At 35.1% G+C, this 25,513-nt stretch overlaps 1 protein-coding gene across 4 annotated transcripts in view; it reads left to right on the top strand.

The window, feature by feature from the left end:
• LOC148944769 (uncharacterized) overlaps positions 1–14,054 on the top strand; it is a 402,967-nt gene extending 388,913 nt beyond the window's left edge. For 3 of the 4 annotated variants that reach the window (XM_089100060.1, XM_089100059.1, XM_089100062.1), the window contains one exon: positions 13,512–14,054. In XM_089100060.1, the coding sequence (XP_088956186.1) occupies positions 13,512–13,986 (475 nt within the window). In that variant the 3' untranslated portion in view covers positions 13,987–14,054. The remainder of the gene's footprint in view (positions 1–13,511) is intronic. The other variant, XM_089100061.1, reaches the window with a different exon arrangement.
• The last annotated feature ends 11,459 nt before the right edge of the window (positions 14,055–25,513 follow it).

Genomic DNA, 25,513 nt, shown 5'->3' with positions numbered 1-25,513 from the left:
CCTAACTCAGAAAAGTCGAAAATAGCAAACTATACATCCCAAATCATAGGTTTCAGACACTACACACCTATGAAAATACTAAGAAATCCAACTCAGAAAAGCCCGAAATAGTAATTTACATATCCCAAATCATAAGTTTCAGACAGAATTCACCTACGAAATACTAAGAAACCTTAGCTCAGAAAAGTCTGAAATAGCCAACTATTCATCCCAAACCCGAAGTTTCAGACAACAAACACCTATGAGTGACTAAGAATCCTAGCTCTGAAAAGTCCAAAAATCAAACTACACCTCACAAATCATAATTTTCTGAAAGGACACACAGATGATAGGCTAAGAAATCTAGCTCAGAAAAGTCAATAATAGCAAATTAACCATCCCAAATCATAGGTTTCAGTCAACACACACCTACGAATGGCTAAGAAATCCAGCTCAGAAAAGTCAAAAAAATAGCAACCCACACATCCCAAATCATAGGTTTCAGACACCACACACCTACGAAAGACTAAGAAATCCGGTTCTGAAAAGTCGGAAATAGCAAATTACATATCCCAAATCATAGGTTTCAGACAACACTCACCTATGAACGGCTAAGAAACCTAGCTCAGAAAAGTCAAAAATAGCAAACTAGTCATCCCAAACTATAGGTTTCAGACAACAAACACCTATGAAAGGCTAAGAAATCCAGCTCAGAAAAGTCAAAAGTAGCAATCCACCCATCCCAAATAATAGGTTTCAGACAACACACACCTGTGAAAGACTAAGAAATCCAGCTCAGAAAAGTCAAAAATACCAAACTACATATCCCAAATCATCGGTTTCAGTCAACACAAACCAACGAAAGACTAAGAAACCTAGCTCAGAAAAGTCAAAAATAGCAAACTATTCATTCCAAACTATTGGTTTCAGTCAACATTCACCTACGAAATACTAGAAAACCTTAGCTCAGAAAAGCCTGAAACAGCAAACTATACATCCCAAATCATAATTTTCTGACAACGCATACCTATGAAAGGCTAAGAAATCCAGCTCAGAAAAGTCGAAAATAGCAAACTACACATCCCAAATCATAGTTTTCAGACACCACACACCTATGAAAGACTAAGAAATCCAACTCAGAAAAGTCAAAAATAGCAAACTACATATCCCAAATCATAAGTTTCACTCAACACACACCAACGAAAGGCTAAGAAACCTAGCTCATAAAAGCCTGAAATAGCAAACTACTCATCCCAAACTATTGGTTTCAGACAACATTCACCTAGGAAATACTAGGAAACCTTAGCTCAGAAAAGCCTGAAGTAGCAAACTACACATCCCAAATCATAGGTTTCAGACAACACACATCAACAAAAGACGGGTGTTCGGGGAGTACTTTTGAGGGTCTGTGGGTCCCTTGAGGGTCGGTGGTCCTTTGGGAGCTCGGGGGGACCTTTGGGGACCGGGGGGTGGGCTTTGGGGGTCCGGGGATGGCATTTGGGGGTCTGGGTGGCCCTTTGGGAGCCCGGGGGACATTTGGGGACCGGTGGAGGGCCTTTGGGGCGCCGGTGGCCCTTTGGGAGCCCGGGGGACCTTTGAGGACCATGGGAGGGCATTTGGGGCAGTTGGGGGCCGGTGGAGGGCCTTTGGGACCCCTTTGGTCCTTTGGGAGCTCGATGGGCCTTTGGGGGGCCCGGGGATGGCCTTTGGGGGTCTGGGTGGGCCTTTGGGGGCGCCGGTGGCCCTTTGGGAGCTTGGGGGGCCTTTGAGAGTCCGGGGGGACAGTTGGGGGCCGGGGGGACCTTTGGGGCCCGGGGGTGGGCCTTTGGGAGCTTGGGAGGCTTTTGAGGACCGGGGGGCTTCCTTCGGGGTTGGGGTAGGAGGATTGGAACCCTTTGGGGTTGGGTTAGAGGACCTCACAACACTGTTCAAATGAAAACTTGTGTATTATAACGACCACAGAGTTTCACCATTAAATTCTCTTCTAAAATCTTTCCTAAAATCATCTTTTAAAATGTCTCTAACCGTTTCGCCGAAATAGTTCCATAACCTGTCTAAAACGGTTTCGCCCAAATAATCCCTGGGGCACAGGGAGGGCCTTTGGGGCACAGGGAGGGCCTTTGGGGCGCCGGTGGCCCTTTGGGGCGCCGGTGGCCCTTTGGGAGCTTGGGGGGCCTTTGAGGGTCCGGGGGGACAGTTGGGGGCCTGGGGGACATTTGGGGACCGGTGGAGGGCCTTTGGGAGCTTGGGGGGCTTTTGAGGACCGGGGGCTTCCTTCGGGGTTGGGGTAGGAGGATTGGAACCCTTTGGGGTTGGGTTAGAGGACCTCACAACACTGTTCAAATGAAACTTGTGTATTATAACGACCACAGAGTTTCACCATTAAATTCTCTTCTAAAATCTTTCCTAAAATCATCTTTTAAAATGTCTCTAACCGTTTCGCCGAAATAGTTCCATAACCTGTCTAAAACGGTTTCGCCCAAATAATCCCTAAACGTAAATTCAGCGTGTTCCTTTGTTATTGGCATCTCTGCGCTAACGCATTTCAAATTAATATGAAACCTTTTCGCGCGCTAAAACAATTCATCGCTAAGATGCTTCTTGCCTAATTGTTTCCATGGCCTTTGGTTATTAATATCCTTTGGAGTTCAACCAAAAGAGTTGTTTCCGAGGCAAAGACATTAATGACTTGGATCTATTCCTGGAGAATCGTTTCTAGGCGAAAATTTTTAAAGTCTGATAGATGATGTCATTGATTGATTGATCTGTCAAGAAAGGGAAATTAATTTGTTGTTTCTAAGGGGAATTATTGATTCACGATAGGTGAATTGAGGTCGACAGCACAGGTGTTCCAAGGTCGATGTTGTTGTTGTTGTAAGTGCACGCTCTCAGCGAATGTCAAGGTCGTTGTTGTTGTTGTGAAATTTAGGTCATTGACCCCATTACGTAATCATTCTCCCTAATGACTCTATGCCCTTATTAGGACTCCCGTCAGCATTAAAAATGCCGACAGAACCACGTGGTTCTGTCACGACTCAATAATGCATCTCTACTATTGTTGCTTTATATGCTTACCTACTCGTTTAATATGGCATCACTTCTACACAACTAACTCAGTCCAGTTACTGATTGTAATTTCCTATCTGAAAAAGACATTTTATGATTTTTTTATTGACAAGTTCGAAGTGGTGGAATTTCATTATCATCGAGATTACAAACTCAGTTTAAAATGTGTATCAAAACTTGAAAATTCTCCGTTTTATATAGAAAATAAATAAAAAAAAACAAGTTTTTTAAACTGAAAGTAAGGAGCGACATTAAAGCTTAAAACGAACAGAAATTGTTCCGCATTTGAAAGGGACTGTCCCCTCCTCAACGCCGCGCTCTTTACGCTAAAGTTTTTTATTCTTTTAAAAAATAGAGTTGTGAGAAAGAGTCTAACTTTAGCGTAAAAAGTGAGGCGTTGAGGAGGGCACAGTCCCTTTCATATACGGAATAATTTCTGTTCCTTTTAAGTTTTAATGTCGCTCCTTACTTTCAGTTTAAAAATCTTGTTTTTTTATTTAATTTTTGAACGTTTTTAAATAAATGCAGGTTTTGATCTTGGCTCACGGTACATGAATAATTAAAACAAAATTTTCATATCAATTTACTTTTATTTAGTTAAATGGCTTTCTCGAAACTTGTTTAATTTTATTTACGAACGTTTTTATTAGTAATAAATATACGTAACTTACGAATTAACTTACGTAACGAACTTCTATATTCATATATTTTTAATTTGTTTATTAGGGGGTTCGCCCCCTAGTCAATACCTTGGTCTTTAAGCGAAAGTTCGAATTTTGTTCCAATTCTTTAAAAATGACCGCTTAATCAAAAAGACCGTTAATTAGAATAAATAGCTATTATGAAAGTACTAAAAAATCTTTGACTTAAATAGTGAGGTATCAACTACGGGGTGAACCCAATCATATACGTAATATTTTCTGTTCGTTTAAAGTTTCGATGTTGCTGCTGTTGCAGTTGAAATACTTGTTTTTTATATATTAAATTTCTGATCTTTTTTTAAATAATGCTGGGAAGTCCGGCGTCCCCTTCATAGCAATGTCCCTTCCCCCATGAAAACTTCCTTCATCGAAAGATCCTCCCACACCACCCCCCACCCCCCCCCCCACTACCAGGAAAAATCTCCCCTGAAAACGTCTGTATACTTCCAAATAACCAATACTATATGTTAACATTGGGTAAAGTTCATAACTTTCAGCCCTCCCCCCGGGAATATCGGGGGATTAAGTCATCCTAAAAGACATACTTATTATATTTTCGAACATGCTGGACAAAATGGCTATGTCAAAATTTTGATCAGGTGGCTTTGGGAAAAAAATGAGCGTGGGAGGGGGCCTAGTTGCCCTCCATTTTTTCGGTCACTTAAAAACGCCACTAAAACTTTTAATTTCCGTTCCAATGAGCCCTCCCAAGATATTTTAGGACCAATGGTTCCATACTATCACCCCTGGGAAAAAAAACAACAGATTAACCTGCACCCGTGATCTTTATTCTAGCAAAAAAAATGTAAAATTCCCCATTTTTGTAGATGGGATCTTGAAACCTCTACAGTAGGGTTCTCTAACATACTGAATTTGATGGTGTGATTTTCATTAAGGTTCTATAGTTTTTAAGGTGTGTTTCTTACTTATTTTAAAAATAAGGCAGATTTTCTCAGGCGCCTAACTTGTGATTGGTAGAATTAAACTTAATGAAACTTATATATTTGAAATCAGCATTGAAGTCTGATTCTTTTGATGTATCTATTTGTATCAAAATACCGTTTTCTAGAGTTTCGGTTACCATTGAGCCGGGTCGCTCCTTACTTACAGTTCGTTACCACGAACTGTTTGATATTTGGATCTCCAGAGTCCATATTATGGTTGATATGTTCTCCATTTCGACTAATACTAGGTGAGACCAAGATATTATCCAATAAATCCATTATTTTTTTTTTCCTGTTTATTGACTGTAAACTTATTTTTTTATGCCTAAGTTTTTAAGATAATTTTAATTGTATACTGAAAGTTACTGATATCACAGCTCCTGTAGGACTATGAAAAGCGTTATAGATTAGATTGTTGTTGTGAGGCTACGTATTTACTTTTTGCTCATAAATCAACATTCCTTTTCTTATGCTTGTATTTTCTGTTTTCAGTAAAGCGCTAGCTTTCTGTAATACTACAAACATAGGGAAATATCACCGACTGATTTATTTGCAGTAGTTTTATTGACATATGTTTGATAGGCTGTAAAGTTATAATTTTTGTTCGTTTTAAGTTTCAACTTCGCTCTTTACTTCCCTCGGAAAAACTTTGTTTTATAAATTAATGTTAATAAATAGCATTGATATAAGCAGGCCTCATAAAGCCGAAACAAATATCATAGGCAGCGCAATTGCGCTGTATATATAAAGATATAGGATAAGTCAAAGTAATACCACATATTGTGTAACATTATATTTTGACTTATTCATCACATTTAAATAGTGACCGTATTTTAAATTTGAAAGTATTCGAAAAATAAAGTTAGAATTATTAACTTCTCCATTGGGCATTGTTTGACAAAGAATATCCTGAAAATCTGAATAATTCTGAATATCATTGCGGTAGAAACTTTAAATCACAGTTTATATAATTAGGTATATTTAGGTAATATAATATATTAGGTAATAAGGTTATATAATTAGGTAATAAGGTATATTCTGTCTACTGTGCTTTAAATTAACTATAAATTGTCAGGGAGGCCAATCGGAATGGAAAATTGAATCCTAGAGTTTGAAAATTACCTTCCCTTTTTTTCTTCGTTAAAAAAACGAATTCTATAAAAATTACACAAAAGTTTTTCTTGTATAAATCAGGATATAGGGGGTATACATTTTCGGAGGGGGGGTACACTGATTTTCGTCTTTGTGTTTATAATTTCCGTCATAGGCATAGTTCGGTCTCCTAGTGCTGTATGATAAAACTGATAACAATAGAAAAAGTGAATGGGTTGGTAACGTTTATACGTGCACACAAATTTCTAAATTGTGAGAAAAATAAACATATTTTGTTTAAATTCACTTTATTCTATTATCAGTAGACATTTTGTACATAACGCTGATGCAGAGATAAATGTCCCACAAGTAGCGCTGGCATTGTGTGAAATACAACTTATTTGAGTCATAATTCTTAGCACATTTATGTCTTTTTGGATCTGGTTAAAAGAAATATTTAGAAAAGTGAAAATAGCAAAAAGTCAGCATGTATTATACATAGAGGCAGTTCTACATTTATGGGTTACTATGTGAATCCAAAACAGAAGGAATGGGAAGTTATCAGTGCTTATCAGGTATTTAAATTAGAAATAAGAAAATTTGGAGCTATATTGGATTTTCAGTTAAATACAGAAAATAAAAATCAATACAATTAAATGATTCCTGAAGCAGATATCCCTCTACCAAATTCCATGACTAAACTGCAACCGAATTGACCCATCTACTTATAGTACGAATATCATTATAAAAAGTACAAAGTCTTATTTTCTTTTTCAATAATTTTTTTTCATTCAGGAAATTGTGTTCACTGTACCTTCTTATTATTCAATGATGCCATTTCTGTCATATTTGCAGATGTAAAGGGTGTATTCATTTCCACTTTTGAAAGTTTTAACACAAGAATCTAATCTTTTTCTGATAGAATTTAAAAAGTAAAAGCACTTTAAATATCAGGGGAAAAATTTTGAACTGATTTTAAACTGATATAATTTTGAACTGATAGATTTTAGGAATTAAAAGCACATTAAATATCATAGGCAGGTCAATCGCGCTGCCTAAGTAAAGAACGATGTTGGCACAATGTATTATTTTGTTTTCTTTGGGCCAGGGCACTTCGTATCGAAGAAGTTTTCGTAAAAACTTCGAAAAGGCCTCATTCGATTGGAAATTGGACTGGCTTGTGCCCTTTTTAATAGTCGAAAGTGATTGGAAGGCAACTAACACCCCTTCCACGCCCACCATTTCCCAAAGCAAATCCAATCAAAATTTTGAGACAGCCATTTTGTTCAGCGTAGCTGATTTCCAGATATAAATTATGTTTCTGAGGAGGACACTCCCCCACAGCCCTTAGGGCAAGGGTTGTAAGTTATGGTCTGGAGGCATATAAGAACGATCTTGGCATAATGTATTATTTTTTTTTTTTCTTTAGACCAGGGCACTTCGTATCGAAGAAGTTGTCGTAGAAACTTCAAAAAAGGCTCATTCAATTGGAAACTGGATTGGCTGGTGCCCTTTTTCATAGTCGAAGGTGATTGGAAGGCAACTAACGCCCCTTCCACGGCCACCATTTCCCGACACATATCCAATCAACATTTTGAGATAACCATTTTGTTCACCGTAGTTGATTTCCAGATAGAAATTATGTTTTTGAGGAGGAAACTCCCCCACAACCCTCAGGGCAAGGGTTGTAAACTCTGCCCTGGGGGCATAAACGGTTATTTCTAGAAAGCTTTGTCGTAGAATCTTCTAACATGGCTCATTCGATTAGAAATTGTAATGGCTAGTGCACTTTTTAATTGTCGAAAGTGATTGGAAGGCAACTAACACCCCTTCTACGCCCACCATTTCCTTAAACACATCAAATCAAAATTTTGAGATAGCCATTTTGTTCCATGCAGTTGAAAGTTCTGGAAATTATACCTATGAGCAGGACACTCCCCCCACAGTCTTCACGGCAAGGGTTATAAGCTATGCCCTGAGGGCATATGAGGTTTTATTGAAATATTTGTCGTAGAAACTTGAAAAAGGGCTCATTCGATTAGGAATTCAAAGGGTTAGTGCCTTTTTTAATAGTCAAAAGAGATTTGAGTGCAACTAACCCCCTCTCGCGCCCACCTTTTCCCCAAGCACATAGTTGAGGATTTCCCCGAGGTAGTTGAGGATGACAAACCCCCCAGAGCCCCCAGGGCAATGGTTGTAAGTTATGCCCTTGGGGCATATAAGGTTTATATAGAAAGTTGTTGTAGAAATTTCAAAAAGGGCTCATTGGATTGGAAATTGAAAAGGCTAGTGCCTTTTTAATAGTCGAAAGTGAGTGGAGAGTAATTGACCCCCCTCTCGTGCTCACCATTTCCCCAAACACATTCAATCAAAGTTTAGAGATAGCCATTTTGTTCAACGTAGTAGAAAGTTCTAGAAATTATGTATTTGATGATGACAACCCCCCCCCCCCAGAGCCCCAGGGCAAAGGTTGTAAGTCATGCCCTGGGGCATATAAGGTTATTATAGATAGCATTGTCGTAAAAACTTCAAAACTCATTCAATTAGAAATTGAGAGGGCTAGTTCTCTTTTTAATATTCGAAAGTGATTGGAGGGTAACTATCGCCCCTCTAACGCCCACCATTCCCCTAAACACATCCAATCAAAATTTTCAGATAGCCATTCTGTTCAACGTAGTAGAAAGTTCTGGAAATTAGATCTGTGAGCATGAAACCCCCCCACACCTGTTATAAGGGCAAGGGTTGTAAGTTATTCCCTGGGGGCATATAATGTTTTTATTGAAAGCGTTGTCGTAGAAACTTCAAAAGGGCTCATTTGATTGGAAATTGAAAGGGTTAGTGCCTTCTTTAATAGCTGAAAGTGATTGGAGAGCAACTAACGCCCTTTTCACGCCCACCATTTCCCCAAAGACATTTGATCAAAACTTTGAGATAGCCATTTTGTTTAACATAGTTGAAAGTTCTCGAAATTAGGTCTTTGAGGATGACAACCACCCTCACAGCCCTTAGGGTAAGAGTTGTAATTTATGCCCTGGGGGCATATAAGGTGTTTTTAGAAAGCGTTGTCGTAGAAACTCAAAAAGGGCTCATTCGATTGGAAATCGAAAGGCCTAGTGCCCTTTTTAATAGTGAAAAGTGATTGGAAGGCTTGACATTTTTATAGTAAAGATCGATGTGGGTACAATGTATTATTTTTTTTTTTGTTTAGACCAGGGCACTTCATATCGAAGGAGTTGTCGCAGGAACTTTGAAAAGGGCTCATTCGATTGAAAATAGAAAGGGCTGATGCCCTTTTTCACAGTCAAAAGTGATTGGATGGCAACTAATTCCCCTCCCACGCCCACCCTCCCATTTGCCCATTATGTTTAAAAACTAAATGCACCCTTAAGATTAAATCAAAATGCACTGTGTTAATGCTAATTCCCAATAATCATCTGCTAATTCCCAATTCCCCATGAATGTGCATTGTCAGTTTAATATACATATACTGATATTTAGTAATGAATAAGGTTAATATTATTTGATTTATTAAAGTTATAAAAGTAAAGACATTTATATTTTTTCAGTAAAGTGCAAGTTATTTTCTGGCCTTGGGAAGGCATAGGGGTTTTGATCTCTACTCATGTTAATTACTCCTCGTTTTGAGTTTGACTCGGTTATTTATTGTAACTTCTGTTCGTTTTGGGTTTCATTTATTTATCGATGCTGATTTGTGGTAGTTTCACGCTTGGTAGATTATTTGATTTTATTTTTGCTTATTTTTGGTTTAATGGAGTTCTTTACTTTTCTTCGAAAAACTTATTTTGTGGAAAAAGTTTTTTAATTAATCAGGGAAAAAATCGACCTGAGCAAATGTGGTAAAACAGGAAACATAGAACATTTTTTCAATTTTGCTATTAGCTAGGCTCACATTTTTACTTGATAAGGTTTCAAAGGCAGTATGTTTGGAACAGTATTAATGTGGAACATATCGTGAAATGCAATGTACCTCTGTTTTTTCTCGTTTTCCATATGTTAAAAACGAGCATGGATGAATTAAAAAAAAATATTTCCTCAACGTAAAGAACAAATTTTACACTTAAAACGACCGGCATTTTTAAGGCTACTTAATACATTATTGTTTCCCCCCCCCAAATTATTGGGGGAAAGCTGCCCCCCCCCTCCTCTTACCCCCTCTCAATGACCCCAATGGCTAGAGATGAACTTTTTTTTGTTAAATAGTGCCAAATCAATTGGATAAAACACCAACTTGACAGATTAGTGTTCATTTGATAATTTTGAGATGTTTCGGGTACTTTTATACCATTTTACGTATCTGATTAATGGAAGATTTTTTAATCAGTGGTCGCTCCCAATCCATTCGTTTTATATAAGAGAGGCAGTCGGAAACATTTCGTACTTTCAATTCTAGAGTAATAATTAGGAAATTAATTAGGATAATTGCTCCTATTACTCCTAATAATTAGGAGTAATAAATTAGGAAAAGTACTCTTTTATGATAGTTTTAGAATTGCCATTTAAAAACATACGATAAAAAACATTCTGTACACTAGAGTAAATTAACTTTTTATTTTCAAAATGGATTAAAAATAAAAAAAAAAACATTACCGGCAATTCATGTTTTATTTATCTTTTTTTGGTAAATTGCTATAACTAAAGTTCACAGTCTAGACAATTAGAAATCCATTATTCAAAGCCTATAAACTTTGAAATGGTCACTTGACTGGAGATTGACATCTCGATCTTCATTAGTAAGCGTAACAGGTATTTTCTATAAATCGTGGGTAAAGTAAAGAGGTAGAATTCAGGGGTAATTAGGGCTCTTTGTAATGTATTTACCGACCGTCCAAAACAATGTCATATTTAGCTGGCTAAAATGTGTCCACCCTCAAAACTGAAAGTTTTCTAGATGTATTATTGACCAAACGACACTCTGTAAACATCTTTCCAAGCGGCCCGTCAACATTAAATATAATAAAACGAAAAATATCGAAAAACGAAAAATATAATAAAACGTAGAAAATTCATACAAAATGACTTAGTGTCAAAGCATGAAACTCATATGAATATTTATATCCCTTGCCCTGGAATAATCTTCCAAGCGTAAAACTATCATAATCACTACGATAAATAAATGAAACTCAAACAAACAGAAATTAAAAAAAAAATAGCAGAGTCAAACACAAAACTAGCCAAAATTAACATGAGTAGGGTTGATAACATTTCAGTAGGAAGGTGATAACATTTCAAACGTATTTTGTCTTCAGTAAAGCGCAAGTTGTGTTCTGGTCTTGAGAAGGCATAGGGGTTATTGTTAATTTTTGCTCGTTTTCAGTTTGACTCGGCTATTTTTTGTAATTTCCGTTCATTTTGAGTTTCCTTTATTTATTGATAGTTATTTGTAGGAGTTTTACGCTTGGAAGATTATTTGACTTAATTTTTGCTCATTCTTGGCTTCATGGAGCTCTTTACTTTTCTTTGAAGAACTTGTCTTGTGGAAAAAGTTTTATAAATTAATTTATATACAGTCATATACGTTTCTATTTTTTCTATTGATGAATTTTGGGACTCATAATGTGTTGAGCATTTTTCTTGACTCCTCCTCTTCGCCTGCGCAACGACAAAAAAATTTCAAGGATGGCTGGTCATAGATGCGGTGGGAACGTACGAGACGTGTAACCAGTGTTGCCATGGGGAGTACCAAAGTACTATTTTAATATTTTTTAATCAAAGGAATACTTTTTGAATACTTGCTGCGAAAGTAGTACTTTTTCGATACCTTTTGTTAAAAGAAGTAATTTTTGTTAAAAGTAGTGCCTTTTTAATATTTAATATTCAAGAAATCAACTTACTCATTAGCTATCTGTTTTCCCGTAAAAATGGAAGGGTTTCCGGTTTTTTTACAAGCATCAGCGTAACGAGAAGTAAGATATAACACTCTAACATTTTCATTTATCAATTGTTCGCCTTTTATGCTAAATAATAGACTAAAAGTAAGTATGGCATACTTATATTATTTGTTATCTACTTTCTGTTATTTCTACAGAAAATTTTTCTACGAAAAAGAATACGTCTACCAATAAATTTGTTCGTATTCTATGTAATTTAATTACATTTGCAGAAATGAGCTTGAAACCTATGTTATACGGCTAAAGTTAAGAACCTTGTGATAAAAAATATATATTTTTATTTTATTTTGGTACTTATGTATTAAACGTACTCTTTTGGAAACCAATCACGAAAAACCCGCCCATTCAAGAGACCGCTATAAAGTAATGCAATGCAAGGCGTGGTTTTTATTGCGTTAAAGATAGTTAAACTGTAGTTTTTTTGGAGTTTAGGGGAGGGGGAAGGTACCTAGGTTAGGTAGCGTATTTAATATATACTATGCTTTATATTATAGTACAGTACTCTTTTGGAAACCAATCACGAAAAACCCGCCCATTCAAGAGACCGCTATAAAGTAATGCAATGCAAGGCTACAGGCAGACAGCATTTGGGTTTTTGTTCAGTCATATATTAGATAGAAATAAAGAAAGAAGAATAATCATACAGATAAACTAAAAAACGGTAAATATTATTATGGAAAAGATTATAAGAAGTTATTTAAAAATAAAATATTATAATATAGGCACTTCATTGTTAAAGAACTAGAGGGGGCTTCGGTGTCCATCCTCTTCTTGAAACCCTAGACTCAAAAGACACTCTTATAAAATACTGCTGTTTGTTTTGTTGTAAAATGTTTTACGAAACATTTTGAACATTATTTAACCAGATACGTTTGATAAAATTATTACTGGCCCATATTCAGGAAATGTTTTTCACGACATTTGTCTTTAATCAGTCTTTTAATCCCTTCCAGTTTAATAGTTTAACCCCCCTCCTCACTAATTTAATGCTTGAATATAATCTAAGGTTACAAGCAAAAATGTGTTGTCTTTCAATGGCATTATGAACAGCTGCTAGTTAGACATATTCTAACTACGAAAACGGTAGAAGCTGTCAAAGTGAGCCATGCCCTCTTTTCGCAATTAGAAACCTCATATATTAACAACGGGCAACTTGCCAAACTTACTGCCTTTGCCCCGGGGGCTATGGGTTTTATTTGATCCTGGAGGAATAGATATTTGATTTTTTGAGTATTTTGAACAAAATAGCCATCTTAAAATTTTGACCAGAAGCATTTTGGAGAAAAAGGCGTGAGAGAGTGCTCGTTGCCCTCCAATCCCTTTTGACTCTCAAAAAGGACAATAGAACTTTCAATTTCCAATCGAATGAGCCATTCTAAAACTTATGTGACCAGTCATTCCATGTGAAGTGCATCTGGGGAAAAAATAATAAATAAATAATAATATACTGCAACCTTATGGATCTTTACTTTAAACAACGCTACAGCGTTGCATCGGATTTCTTATAAAATACAAACAACCTGCCATTTTTTACGGTAAAAACATAAAGCCTTTAAAGATATTTATTTATGAAGCATAAAAATAAAGCTTTTTAGGATATATCCTTAGATATATCCTTAGAATATATCCTTAGATTCGCTTAGTTTGTTAATGCCACAAACAGATAGATAAACAGTCAAACGGTTCATTGGGTGCACAATACTTGGTAGCGTTCATTAAAGAGTAAAAATGTATTCAATTTGTTTTATATTTACATGTTTAAATACTAATTCATATTTAAAAATTGTATGCAGCAATAATTTAATCTTCTTCCTCATTAGGTTTCAGCAGGAAGAGCGGCGCTTAAATACCGTCCATCAGAGTAGCTGTGATTCTGCCACAACATCTATTCCTAATACAGATTTAACCCACTTCGTCTTTGAAAGCACCGATACCGCAAACGAATGTGTCGACGACCAGAAAATATGGGAGAGCCGAGGCAAAATTTCAACAATAGTTGAAACATCCTTCGAAAAAGAGGTTTTATCAGACAATTCTCAGACAGAGCCATCTTATAAGCCTTCCAGTGAATCATGCAACAATACCGATGACAAAGACAGTGATGAAAGTGATGCAGAAACTCTTTTTTCATATTCTCTAGTTGATGAAGCAACACTAAAACGATTAAGTAAAAAAGATTTATATTTATTATGGCAGGCCGCAGAGACTGACTTAAAATCGCAGTTGAATAAAGTTAAAGCTCAGAAGAAACAACTAACGTCGACTTTACGATGTGGAAACGAGCAGCATTTTTAGCAACGATTATAAACCGCCTATAAATTTAACTTGTTTTTCAGGCATTATTAAACATGTTACAATTGTGTTTTGAAGAAGTAATTATTTTGTTTTTGTGGTATTTCTAACCGCTAGACCAGGAAAAATAATTTCGAGAAAAATACGACTAGAGATGAAACTGTGTTATGCCCCTTCTTCATGGTTACAAAAAATTTAAGACATAGAACAACAAAATACTGACCTTTATTCATGTCCGTTCAATAATGTGCTTACATGTGCTAGTTCATTCTAATTTAGTTGCGTTTAATTAGGATTATATTATAAATATAAAATTTCCCTAAATTATCGTACCATCCGTATGATCAGAGGACCAACGACCTTAAACTATACAATGAAGTTTGGGGTCAAATTGTTGCACTAAACCTCTGCTGGGGAGGTTGGTTTATTTTTACTTCTTCAGTCATTAAATTGAAAAAAAAAAAATCAGAATTTAATCTTACCAGGATTATGTTTTCAGGAAAAATAAGGCTAGAAATATTACGGGTAATGCCCCATAGCTTTTTTCATGGTTTCAAAAAGCTGAAGACGTGGAACAACAGAATACTGACCTTAATACACACGGGTTTGACGATACAATTTACTCTGCTAGTTCATTTTAATTTAGTTACGTTAATTAGGATTATATTATAAATATGAAATTTCCCTAAAGTATCGTACCATCCACATGATCAGAGGACTATACAATGAAGTTTGGTGTCAAATTGTTGCACTAAATCTCTACCGGTAAAGTTGATTTATTTTTATTTCTTCAATCATTAAATTGAAAAAAAAATCAGTATTTATTCAGACCAGGAATACGTTTTCATAAAAAATAAGGCTAGAGATATTATGGGTAATGCCCCACAGCTTTTTTCATGGTTTCAAAAAGCCGAAGACAAGGAACAACAGAATACTGAGCTTAATACACACAGGTTTGATATACAATTTACTGTGCTAGTTCATTTTAATTTAGTTATGTTTAATTTAAATTATAATTGAGATATGGAATTTCCATTGCTCAACAGCATATCGTCCCATCCGTGTAGTGAAAAGACTAACGACCTCAATCTTTAAATGGAGTTTTGGTCAAATTTTCACACTAGAAGGATTAATAAATTGATTTATGTTTTTTCAACTATTAAATTCAAATAAGAACAAGCTTGGCGATTCCCCAGTATCAAGTAGTTGCAATATTTGTTTCTTTGTGTGAAATTAAATAAAAAAAAAGTTTTTTTTTAACTAAAAGTAAGGAGCGACATTAAAACTTAAAACGAACTGAAATTATTCCGTATATGAAAGGGGCTGTCCCCTCCTTAACATCTCACTCTTTACGCTAAAGTTTTTTATTGTTTTAAAAAATAAAGTTGTGAGAAAGAGTCAAACTTTAGCGTAAAGAGCGAGATGTTGAAGAGGGGACAGCCTTTTTCATATACGGAATAATTACTGTTCGTTTTAAGTTTTAATGTCGCTCCTTACTTTCAGTTAAAAAAAAAACTCTTTTTTTATTTAATTTTTGAACGTTTTTGAAATAATGCGGGTTTTATGTTGGCTCTTCGTACATGAATAATTAAAACAAAATTTGCATATTAATTTTACTTTTATTTGGTTAAATGGCTTTCTCGACAGTTGTTTAATTTTATTTACGAACGTTTTTAGTAGTATTAAGTATACGTAACTTACGAATTAACATACGTAACGAACTTCTATATTCATATATTTTTAATAGTTATATTAGGGGGTTCACCCCCTAGTCAATGCCTCGTTCTTTACGCTAAAGTTCGAATTATGTTCCAGTTCTTTGAAAATGACTCCTTAATCACAAAGGCCGTTAATTAGAATAAATAGCTCTTATGAAAGTATTAAACACTCTTTGGCTTAAAGAGGGAGGTATTGACTAGGGGGCGAACCCAATCATATCCGTAATAATTTCTGTTCGTTTTAAGTTTTGATGGTGCTCCTTACTTTCAGTTGAAAACTTTTTTTTTTATTTAATTTCTGATTGTTTTTTAAATAATGCTGGGACATCCGGTGCCCCCTTCATAGTAATGTCCCTTCCCCCATGAAAACTTCCTCCCTGGGAAGATCTTCTTACATAACCCCTGACCCCCCCTACCAGAAAAAATCCTTCCCCCCCCCCCCCTGAAAACGTCTGTATACTTCCCAATAATCGATACTATTCCGTTTTTTAGAGTTTCGGTTACTATTGAGCCGGGTCGCTCCTTACTTACAGATCGTTACCACGAGCTGTTTGATTTTCAGTTCCTTTGGCCGACTTTCTCGTGACCTCAAAAACAGAAGATCAAAGTTGTTTTGACCTTGTAATGAGTCATTACGATCTTAGAAAAAAAATTTTTTTTAACTCTCTCCTATAGAGTTTGAACTTTTGAATGTTAGCTGCGACAGATCAAAATGCCGTCGAAGTACCTTAACTTACTTGACTTAGTAAGTCAAGACAGTCAGTAGTGTTACTTGATGGTCAAAGTAACCGTATTTATTAAATGAAACACTTGATCGACAGGTTCCGATTTATCGGATCGACTATTTCTTTTTCCCTGTATCTCATTTGCATCTGCAAGAGATTAAAAATTTATTTTTCTTTTGACATCTACTTTTACGAAGGGGTTATGCAACACATTTTTGTCATAGTGATATTTACAACCCTCCATATTAAAAGAAGCATACTCGATTTATTGGGCTAAGGCACTGTCGTTTATCTCATTTGGATCTTGAAGTGACTAGAGCTTTCTATTTCTTCAAGAATTCCTCATATGGCTTTAGGCATTCGAAATACCTAAAATTTTAAATAGTCCAAGTTTTGTGTTTTTTATGTCTACCTTATTTTGGACTTCAGATAAACATCTTTTTGTACCAAGGATGGACTTCTCGTTAATAATAATAGAAAAATATAAAACTAATTTGGCAGGTTTACCACTATCCTGCGAATTTCCACCATGAAACACATCGCCCTATGATTACCGAAGCCAATTTGTGATGTTTGTACTTAAAGTGTTTTGCCTTTGCCTTAGCCCTCTCTCACTGAGAACAATAGCATTTTTCAACCGTTCCTCTTGTGAGTCAAGATTACAAGTGGTGAAGCCGTGCTACATCAGAAAAACACCTTTTGTTGATCAACAGTTTTAATAAAACCAAAAATCGTGGTAACGATAGTTTGTACGAACAACTAAGCAGAAGTTACAAATTATCATGCACAACTCCTGTTTTGCTTCGAATTCCATCTACTTTTGACACTTATATATTGCTTCTAATGTTGGGAAATTTTGAAGTATTTCTACTAAAGTAGTTATGTTTACGCAATAAGAAAATGAACAATTATGGAATTCCTAAAAAGAAAATTTAGAGTCTTTTCATTATTAAAAAGAGCAATCTTCTCTACTCAAGAGGAGTTCAATTTAAATTCGCCACAAATTTTCAAAGAGTTCGTGGTAACGAACTGTATAGCAAGAGCGACTCGTCTCAATACTAACGAAACTCTAAAAAACGGAAGTTTAATATCAATAGCTTCATCAAAAGAAGGGATTTTTACGCTGATTCTAAATATATAAGTTTCATCAAGCCTAATGTTACCCATGAAAAGTTGCGAGCTTGAAATAATTTGCCTTATTTTCGATAAAAGAGGGAAACAACCCCTAACAGTCATAATCTTAATGGAAATCGCACTATCAGATTCAGCGTATCAGAGAACCTTACTTTAGAAACGTCAAGCTCCTATCTGCAAAAATGTGGAGTTTGGTATTTTTTGCCAGAAGAAAGATCAAGGATGCGGGTTTATTTATTTGTTTGTTTTTTTTTCCACATTAGTGATCGTATCAACCCAGTGGTTCTAGAATGTCACGAGAGGACTCACTCGGACGGAAATTAAAAGTTCTAGTGCCTGTTTTAATCAAAAAACAAAAAAAAATTAAAATAGAATCACTTTTTACAAAAAACTGCATTTTTGATGTCTTTTCATGCTGCACTCTTTCCATAGATATTTGATTTTTGAAACAATCAAAAAGTTCTTGGTAACAAACTGTATAATAAGAGCGAATCGTCTCAATAGTAACCGAAAGTTTTAAAAATGGAATTTTGACACCAATAGATACATCAAAAGAATCGGATTTTTTGCTGATTTTAAATATTAAAGTTTCATTAAGTTCAGTCTTACCCATCAAAATTTGCGAGCCTGAGAAAACCGAAAGAATCAAAAGAATAACCCGGCTCAAAAAAAGGGGGATAAATGCTCTTCTGGCCGTTTTAATTAAAAAAAAAAGAATTACTTTATACAGAAAAAACTGCATTTTTGATTTCTTTTCATGCTGCACCTTTTCAAAGATAGGCTATTTGATTTGTGAAGCAAGTCCGATTTCTAACACCGATTACCAACTAATAGCCATATATGACGTAATAAGTGATGTGACACAATATCTAACAGCGATTGTATACTAATAACTATATATGACGTAATAAGTGACGTGACGTAAAAATTGAAAATTTTTCAAATTAGTTTTATTTTTTGTTATTACATAAAGGATTGATGTTGTTCATTATAAATTGAGACTATTTAATAAATAGCCTGAGATTTAGTGACGGTGTTATCATCGGTAAACTTTTCTAGTGTAGGTTTTACTATTAATCACCAAGCGTAGGTTTTACTATCAATCACTGGCGGTGGCAAATACGCCAACGCCAATATTTGCTTCGTGCGTTAATTGGACCTGCAATCGTTGATCGACACGTTTTTGTTGACCGTTGAAAAGCTTTGGTGATGATCAGACTCATTGACAGGCAGGGTTGCCACTCAGCAGGTTATTTTTGTGCCACTTTGGGTGGCAGAATAGTGTCAATTTTGTATAAAAAGTGTCATTTTCGAAAAATTTGCCTACTGGTAAAATGGATGATACAAATATAGATAACATCCGTAATTTAGTTTGGGGCTATGTTTCAAAATAATGTCATGTAAACATGATTCGAACATTCGAAAAACGAAACATGAGACGAAAATTTTGCTGTCATTCGAGAGCTTAAAACCAAAGGGTACCCTTTGAACACAAGGGTATTATCAAAATCTTAAGTATCTTGGTATCAGATAACGATGGCCTACTGGTAAAATGGATGAGACAAGTGTAGGTAACATCTTTAATTTAGTTTGGGGCTATGTTCCAAAATTATGTCATGTAAATGCGATTCGAATATTTGAAAGACGAAACATAAGACGAAAATTTGCTATCATTCGAGAGCTTAGAACCAAAGGGTATTATCAATATCTTATGTATCTTGGTATCAGATAACGATGGCTTACTGGTAAAATGGATGATACAAGTATAGATAACATCCGTAATTTATTTTGGGGCTATGTTTCAAAATAATGTTATGTAAACACGATTCGAACATTCGAAAGACGAAACATAAGACAAAAATTTTGCTGTCATTCGAGAGCTTAAAACCAAAGGGTACCCTTTGAACCAAAGGGTATTATCAAAATCTTAAGTATCTTGGTACTCGATAACGATGACCTACTGGTAAAAAAGGATGAGACAAGTGTAGATAACATCTTTAATTTAGTTTGGGGCTATGTTTCAAAATTATGTCATGTAAATGCGATTCGAATATTTAAAGACGAAACATAAGACGAAAATTTGCTATCATTCGAAAGCTTAGAACTAAAGGGTATTATCAAAATCTTAAGTATCTTGGTATCAGATAACGATGGCCTACTGGTAAAATGGATGATACAAGTATAGATAACATTCGTAATTTATTATGGGGCTATGTTTCAAAATAATGTTATGTAAACACGATTCGAACATTCGAAAGACGAAACAAAAGACAAAAAAATTTTACTGTCATTCGAGAGCTTAAAACCAAAGGGTACCCTTTGAACCAAAGGGTATTATCAAAATCTTAAGTATCTTGGTACCCGATAACGATGGCCTACTGGTAAAAAGGATGAGACAAGTGTAGATAACATCTTTAATTTAGTTTGGGGCTATGATCCAAAATTATGTCATGTAAATGCTATTCGAATATTTAAAGACGAAACATAAGACGAATATTTGCTATCATTCGAAAGCTTAGAACCAAAGGGTATTATCAAAATCTTAAGTATCTTGGTATCAGATAACGATGGCCTACTGGTAAAATGGATGATACAAGTATAGATAACATTCGTAATTTAGTTTGGGGCTATGTTTCAAAATAATGTCATGTAAACACGATTCGAACATTCGAAAGACGAAACATAAGATGAAAAGTTTGCTGTCATTCGAGAGCTTAGAACCAAAGGGTACCCTTTGAACCAAAGGGTATTATCAAAATCTTCAGTATCTTGCTATCCGATAACGATGGCCTACTGGTAAAAAGGATAAAACAAGTGTAGATAACATCTTTAATTTAGTTTGGGGCTATGTTCCAAAATTATGTCATGTAAATGCGATTCGAATATTTGAAAGACGAAACATAAGACAAAAAATTTGCTATCATTCGAGAGCTTAGAACCAAAGGGTATTATCAAAATCTTAAATATCTTGGTATCAGATAACGATGGCCTACTGGTAAAATGGATGATACAAATATAGATAACATCCGTAATTTAGTTCGGGGCTATGTTTCAAAATAATGTCATGTAAATACGATTCGAACATTCGAAAGACGAAACATAAGACGAAACTTTTGCTGTCGTTCGAGAGCTTAGAACCAAAGGGTACCCTTTGAACCAAATGGTTTTATCAAAATCTTAAGTATCTTGGTACCCGATAACGATAGCCTACTGGTAAAAAGGATGAGACAAGTGTAGATAACATCTTTAATTTAGTTTGGGTCTATGTTCCAAAATTATGTCATGTAAATCCGATTCGAATATTTGAAAGACGAAACATAAGACGAAAATTTGCTATCATTCGAGAGCTTAGAACCAAAGGGTATTATCAAAATCGTAAGTATCTCGATATCAGATAATGATGGCCTACTGGTAAAATGGATTATAGAAGTATAGATAACATCCGTAATTTAGTTTGGGGCTATGTTTCAAAATAATGTCATGTAAACACGATTCGAACATTCGAAAGACGAAACATAAGACGAAAATTTTGCTGTCATTCGAGAGCTTAGAACCAAAGGGTACCCTTTGAACCAAAGGGTATTATCAAAATCTTAAGTATCTTGGTACCCGATAACGATGGCCTACTGGTAAAAAGGATGAGACAAGTATAGATAACATCTTTAATTTAGTTTGGGGCTATGTTCCAAAATTACGTCATGTAAATGCGATTCGAATATTTGAAAGACGAAACATAAGACGAAAATTTTCCATCATTCGGGAGCTTAGAACCAAAGGGTATTATCAAAATCTTAAGTATCTTGGTATCAGATAACGATGGCCTACTGGTAAAATGGATGATACAAGTATAGATAACATCCGTAATTTAGTTTGGGGCTAAGTTTCAAAATAATGTCATGTAAACACGATTCGAACATTCGAAAAACGAAACATAAGACGAAAATTTTTCTGTCATTCGAGAGCTTAAAACCAAAGGGTACCCTTTGAACCAAAGGGTATTATCAAAATCTTAAGTATCTTGGTACCCGATAACGATGGCCTACTGGTAAAAAGGATGAGACAAGTGTAGATAACATCTTTAATTTAGTTTGGGGCTATGTTCCAAAATTATGTCATGTAAATGCTATTCGAATATTTAAAGACGAAACATAAGACGAAAATTTGCTATCATTCGAAAGCTTAGAACCAAAGGGTATTATCAAAATCTTAAGTATCTTGGTATCAGATAACGATGGCCTACTGGTAAAATGGATGATACAAGTATAGATAACATTCGTAATTTAGTTTTGGGATATGTTTCAAAATAATGTCATGTAAACACGATTCGAACATTCGAAAGACGAAACATAAGATGAAAAGTTTGCTGTCATTCGAGAGCTTAGAACCAAAGGATACCCTTTGAACCAAAGGGTATTATCAAAATCTTCAGTATCTTGCTATCCGATAACGATGGCCTACTGGTAAAAAGGATAAAACAAGTGTAGATAACATCTTTAATTTAGTTTGGGGCTATGTTCCAAAATTATGTCATGTAAATGCGATTCGAATATTTGAAAGACGAAACATAAGACAAAAAATTTGCTATCATTCGAGAGCTTAGAACCAAAGGGTATTATCAAAATCTTAAATATCTTGGTATCAGATAACGATGGCCTACTGGTAAAATGGATGATACAAATATAGATAACATCCGTAATTTAGTTCGGGGCTATGTTTCAAAATAATGTCATGTAAATACGATTCGAACATTCGAAAGACGAAACATAAGACGAAACTTTTGCTGTCGTTCGAGAGCTTAGAACCAAAGGGTACCCTTTGAACCAAATGGTTTTATCAAAATCTTAAGTATCTTGGTACCCGATAACGATAGCCTACTGGTAAAAAGGATGAGACAAGTGTAGATAACATCTTTAATTTAGTTTGGGTCTATGTTCCAAAATTATGTCATGTAAATGCGATTCGAATATTTGAAAGACGAAACATAAGACGAAAATTTGCTATCATTCGAGAGCTTAGAACCAAAGGGTATTATCAAAATCGTAAGTATCTCGGTATCAGATAATGATGGCCTACTGGTAAAATGGATTATAGAAGTATAGATAACATCCGTAATTTAGTTTGGGGCTATGTTTCAAAATAATGTCATGTAAACACGATTCGAACATTCGAAAGACGAAACATAAGACGAAAATTTTGCTGTCATTCGAGAGCTTAGAACCAAAGGGTACCCTTTGAACCAAAGGGTATTATCAAAATCTTAAGTATCTTGGTACCCGATAACGATGGCCTACTGGTAAAAAGGATGAGACAAGTATAGATAACATCTTTAATTTAGTTTGGGGCTATGTTCCAAAATTATGTCATGTAAATGCGATTCGAATATTAGAAAGACGAAACATAAGACGAAAATTTTCCATCATTCGGGAGCTTAGAACCAAAGGGTATTATCAAAATCTTAAGTATCTTGGTATCAGATAGCGATGGCCTACTGGTAAAATGGATGATACAAGTATAGATAACATCCGTAATTTAGTTTGGGGCTAAGTTTCAAAATAATGTCATGTAAACACGATTCGAACATTCGAAAAACGAAACATAAGACGAAAATTTTTCTGTCATTCGAGAGCTTAAAACCAAAGGGTACCCTTTGAACCAAAGGGTATTATCAAAATCTTAAGTATCTTGGTACCCGATAACGATGGCCTACTGATAAAAAGGATGAAACAAGTGTAGATAACATCTTTAATTTAGTTTGGGGCTATGTTCCAAAATTATGTCATGTAAATTTGATTCGAATATTTAAAGACGAAACAAAAGACGAAAATGTGCTATCATTCGAAAGCTTAGAACCAAAGGGTATTATCAAAATCTTAAGTATCTTGGTATCAGATAACGATGGCCTACTGGTAAAATGGATGATACAAGTATAGATAACATTCGTAATTTAGTTTGGGGCTATGTTTCAAAATAATGTCATGTAAACACGATTCGAACATTCGAAAGACGAAACATAAGATGAAAAGTTTGCTGTCATTCGAGAGCTTAGAACCAAAGGGTACCCTTTGAACCAAAGGGTATTATCAAAATCTTCAGTATCTTGCTACCCGATAACGATGGCCTACTGGTAAAAAGGATGAGACAAGTGTAGATAACATCTTTAATTTAGTTTGAGGCTATGTTCCAAAATTATGTCATGTAAATGCGATTCGAATATTTGAAAGACGAAATATAAGACAAAAATTTGCTATCATTCGAGAGCTTAGAACCAAAGGGTATTATCAAAATCTTAAATATCTTGGTATCAGATAACGATGGCCTACTGGTAAAATGGATGATACAAATATAGATAACATCCGTAATTTAGTTCGGGGCTAAGTTTCAAAATAATGTCGTGTAAATACGATTCGAAAATTCGAAAGACGAAACATAAGTCGAAAATTTTGCTGTCGTTCGAGAGCTTAGAACCAAAGGGTACCCTTTGAACCAAATGGTTTTATCAAAATCTTAAGTATCTTGGTACCCGATAACGATAGCCTACTGGTAAAAAGGATGAGACAAGTGTAGATAACATCTTTAATTTAGTTTGGGTCTATGTTCCAAAATTATGTCATGTAAATGCGATTCGAATATTTGAAAGACGAAACATAAGACGAAAATTTGCTATCATTCGAGAGCTTAGAACCAAAGGGTATTATCAAAATCTTAAGTATCTTGGTATCAGATAACGATGTCCTACTGGTAAAATGGATGATACAAGTATAGATAACATCCGTAATTTAGTTTGGGGCTATGTTTCAAAATAATGTCATGTAAACACGATTCGAACATTCGAAAGACGAAACATAAGACGAAAATTTTGCTGTCATTCGGGAGCTTAGAACCAAAGGGTACCCTTTGAACCAAAGGGTATTATGAAAATCTTAAGTATCTTGGTATCCGATAACGATAGTCTACTGGTAAAAAGGATGAGACAAGTGTAGATAACATCTTTAATTTAGTTTGGGGCTATGTTCCAAAATTATGTCATGTAAATGCGATTTGAATATTTGAAAGACGAAACACAAGACCTAAATCTGTTATCATTCGAGAGCTTAGAACCAAAGGGTATTATCAAAATCGTAAGTATCTTGGTATCAGATAACGATGGCCTACTGGTAAAATGGATGATACAAGTATAGATAACAACCGTAATTTAGTTTTGGGCTATGTTTCAAAATAATGTCATGTAAACAGGATTCGAACATTCGAAAGACGAAACATAAGACGAAAATTTTGCCGTCATTCGAGAGCTTAGAACCAAAGGGCACCCTTTGAACCAAAGGGTATTATCAAAATCTTAAGTATCTTGGTACCCGATAACGATGGCCTATTGGTAAAAAAGATGAGACAAGTGTAGATAACATCTTTAATTTAGTTTGCGGCTATGTTCCAAAATTATGTCATGTAAATGCGATTCGAATATTTGAAAGACGAAACATAAGACGAAAATTTGCCATCATTCGAGAGCTTAGAACCAAAGGGTATTATCAAAATCTTAAGTATCTTGGTATCAGATAACGATGGCCTACTGGTAAAATGGATGATACAAGTATAGATAACATCCGTAATTTAGTTTGGGGCTATGTTTGAAAATAATGTCATGTAAACATGATTCGAACATTCGAAAAACGAAACATAAGACGAAAATTTTGCTGTCATTCGAGAGCTTAAAACCAAAGGGTACCCTTTGAACACAAGGGTATTATCAAAATCTTAAGTATCTTAGTATCAGATAACGATGGCCTACTGGTAAAATGGATGATACAAGTACAGATAACATCCGTAATTTATTTTGGGGCTATGTTTCAAAATAATGTTATGTAAACACGATTCGAACATTCGAAAGACGAAACATAAGACAAAAATTTTGCTGTCATTCGAGAGCTTAAAACCAAAGGGTACCCTTTGAACCAA

This window comes from Artemia sp. Qi Xiang Cuo, chromosome 14, assembly GCF_049724085.1.
Source record: "Artemia sp. Qi Xiang Cuo chromosome 14, ASM4972408v1, whole genome shotgun sequence".
Lineage (NCBI taxonomy): Eukaryota > Metazoa > Arthropoda > Branchiopoda > Anostraca > Artemiidae > Artemia > Artemia sp. Qi Xiang Cuo.
This window is presented reverse-complemented; position numbering and strand designations above follow the sequence as displayed.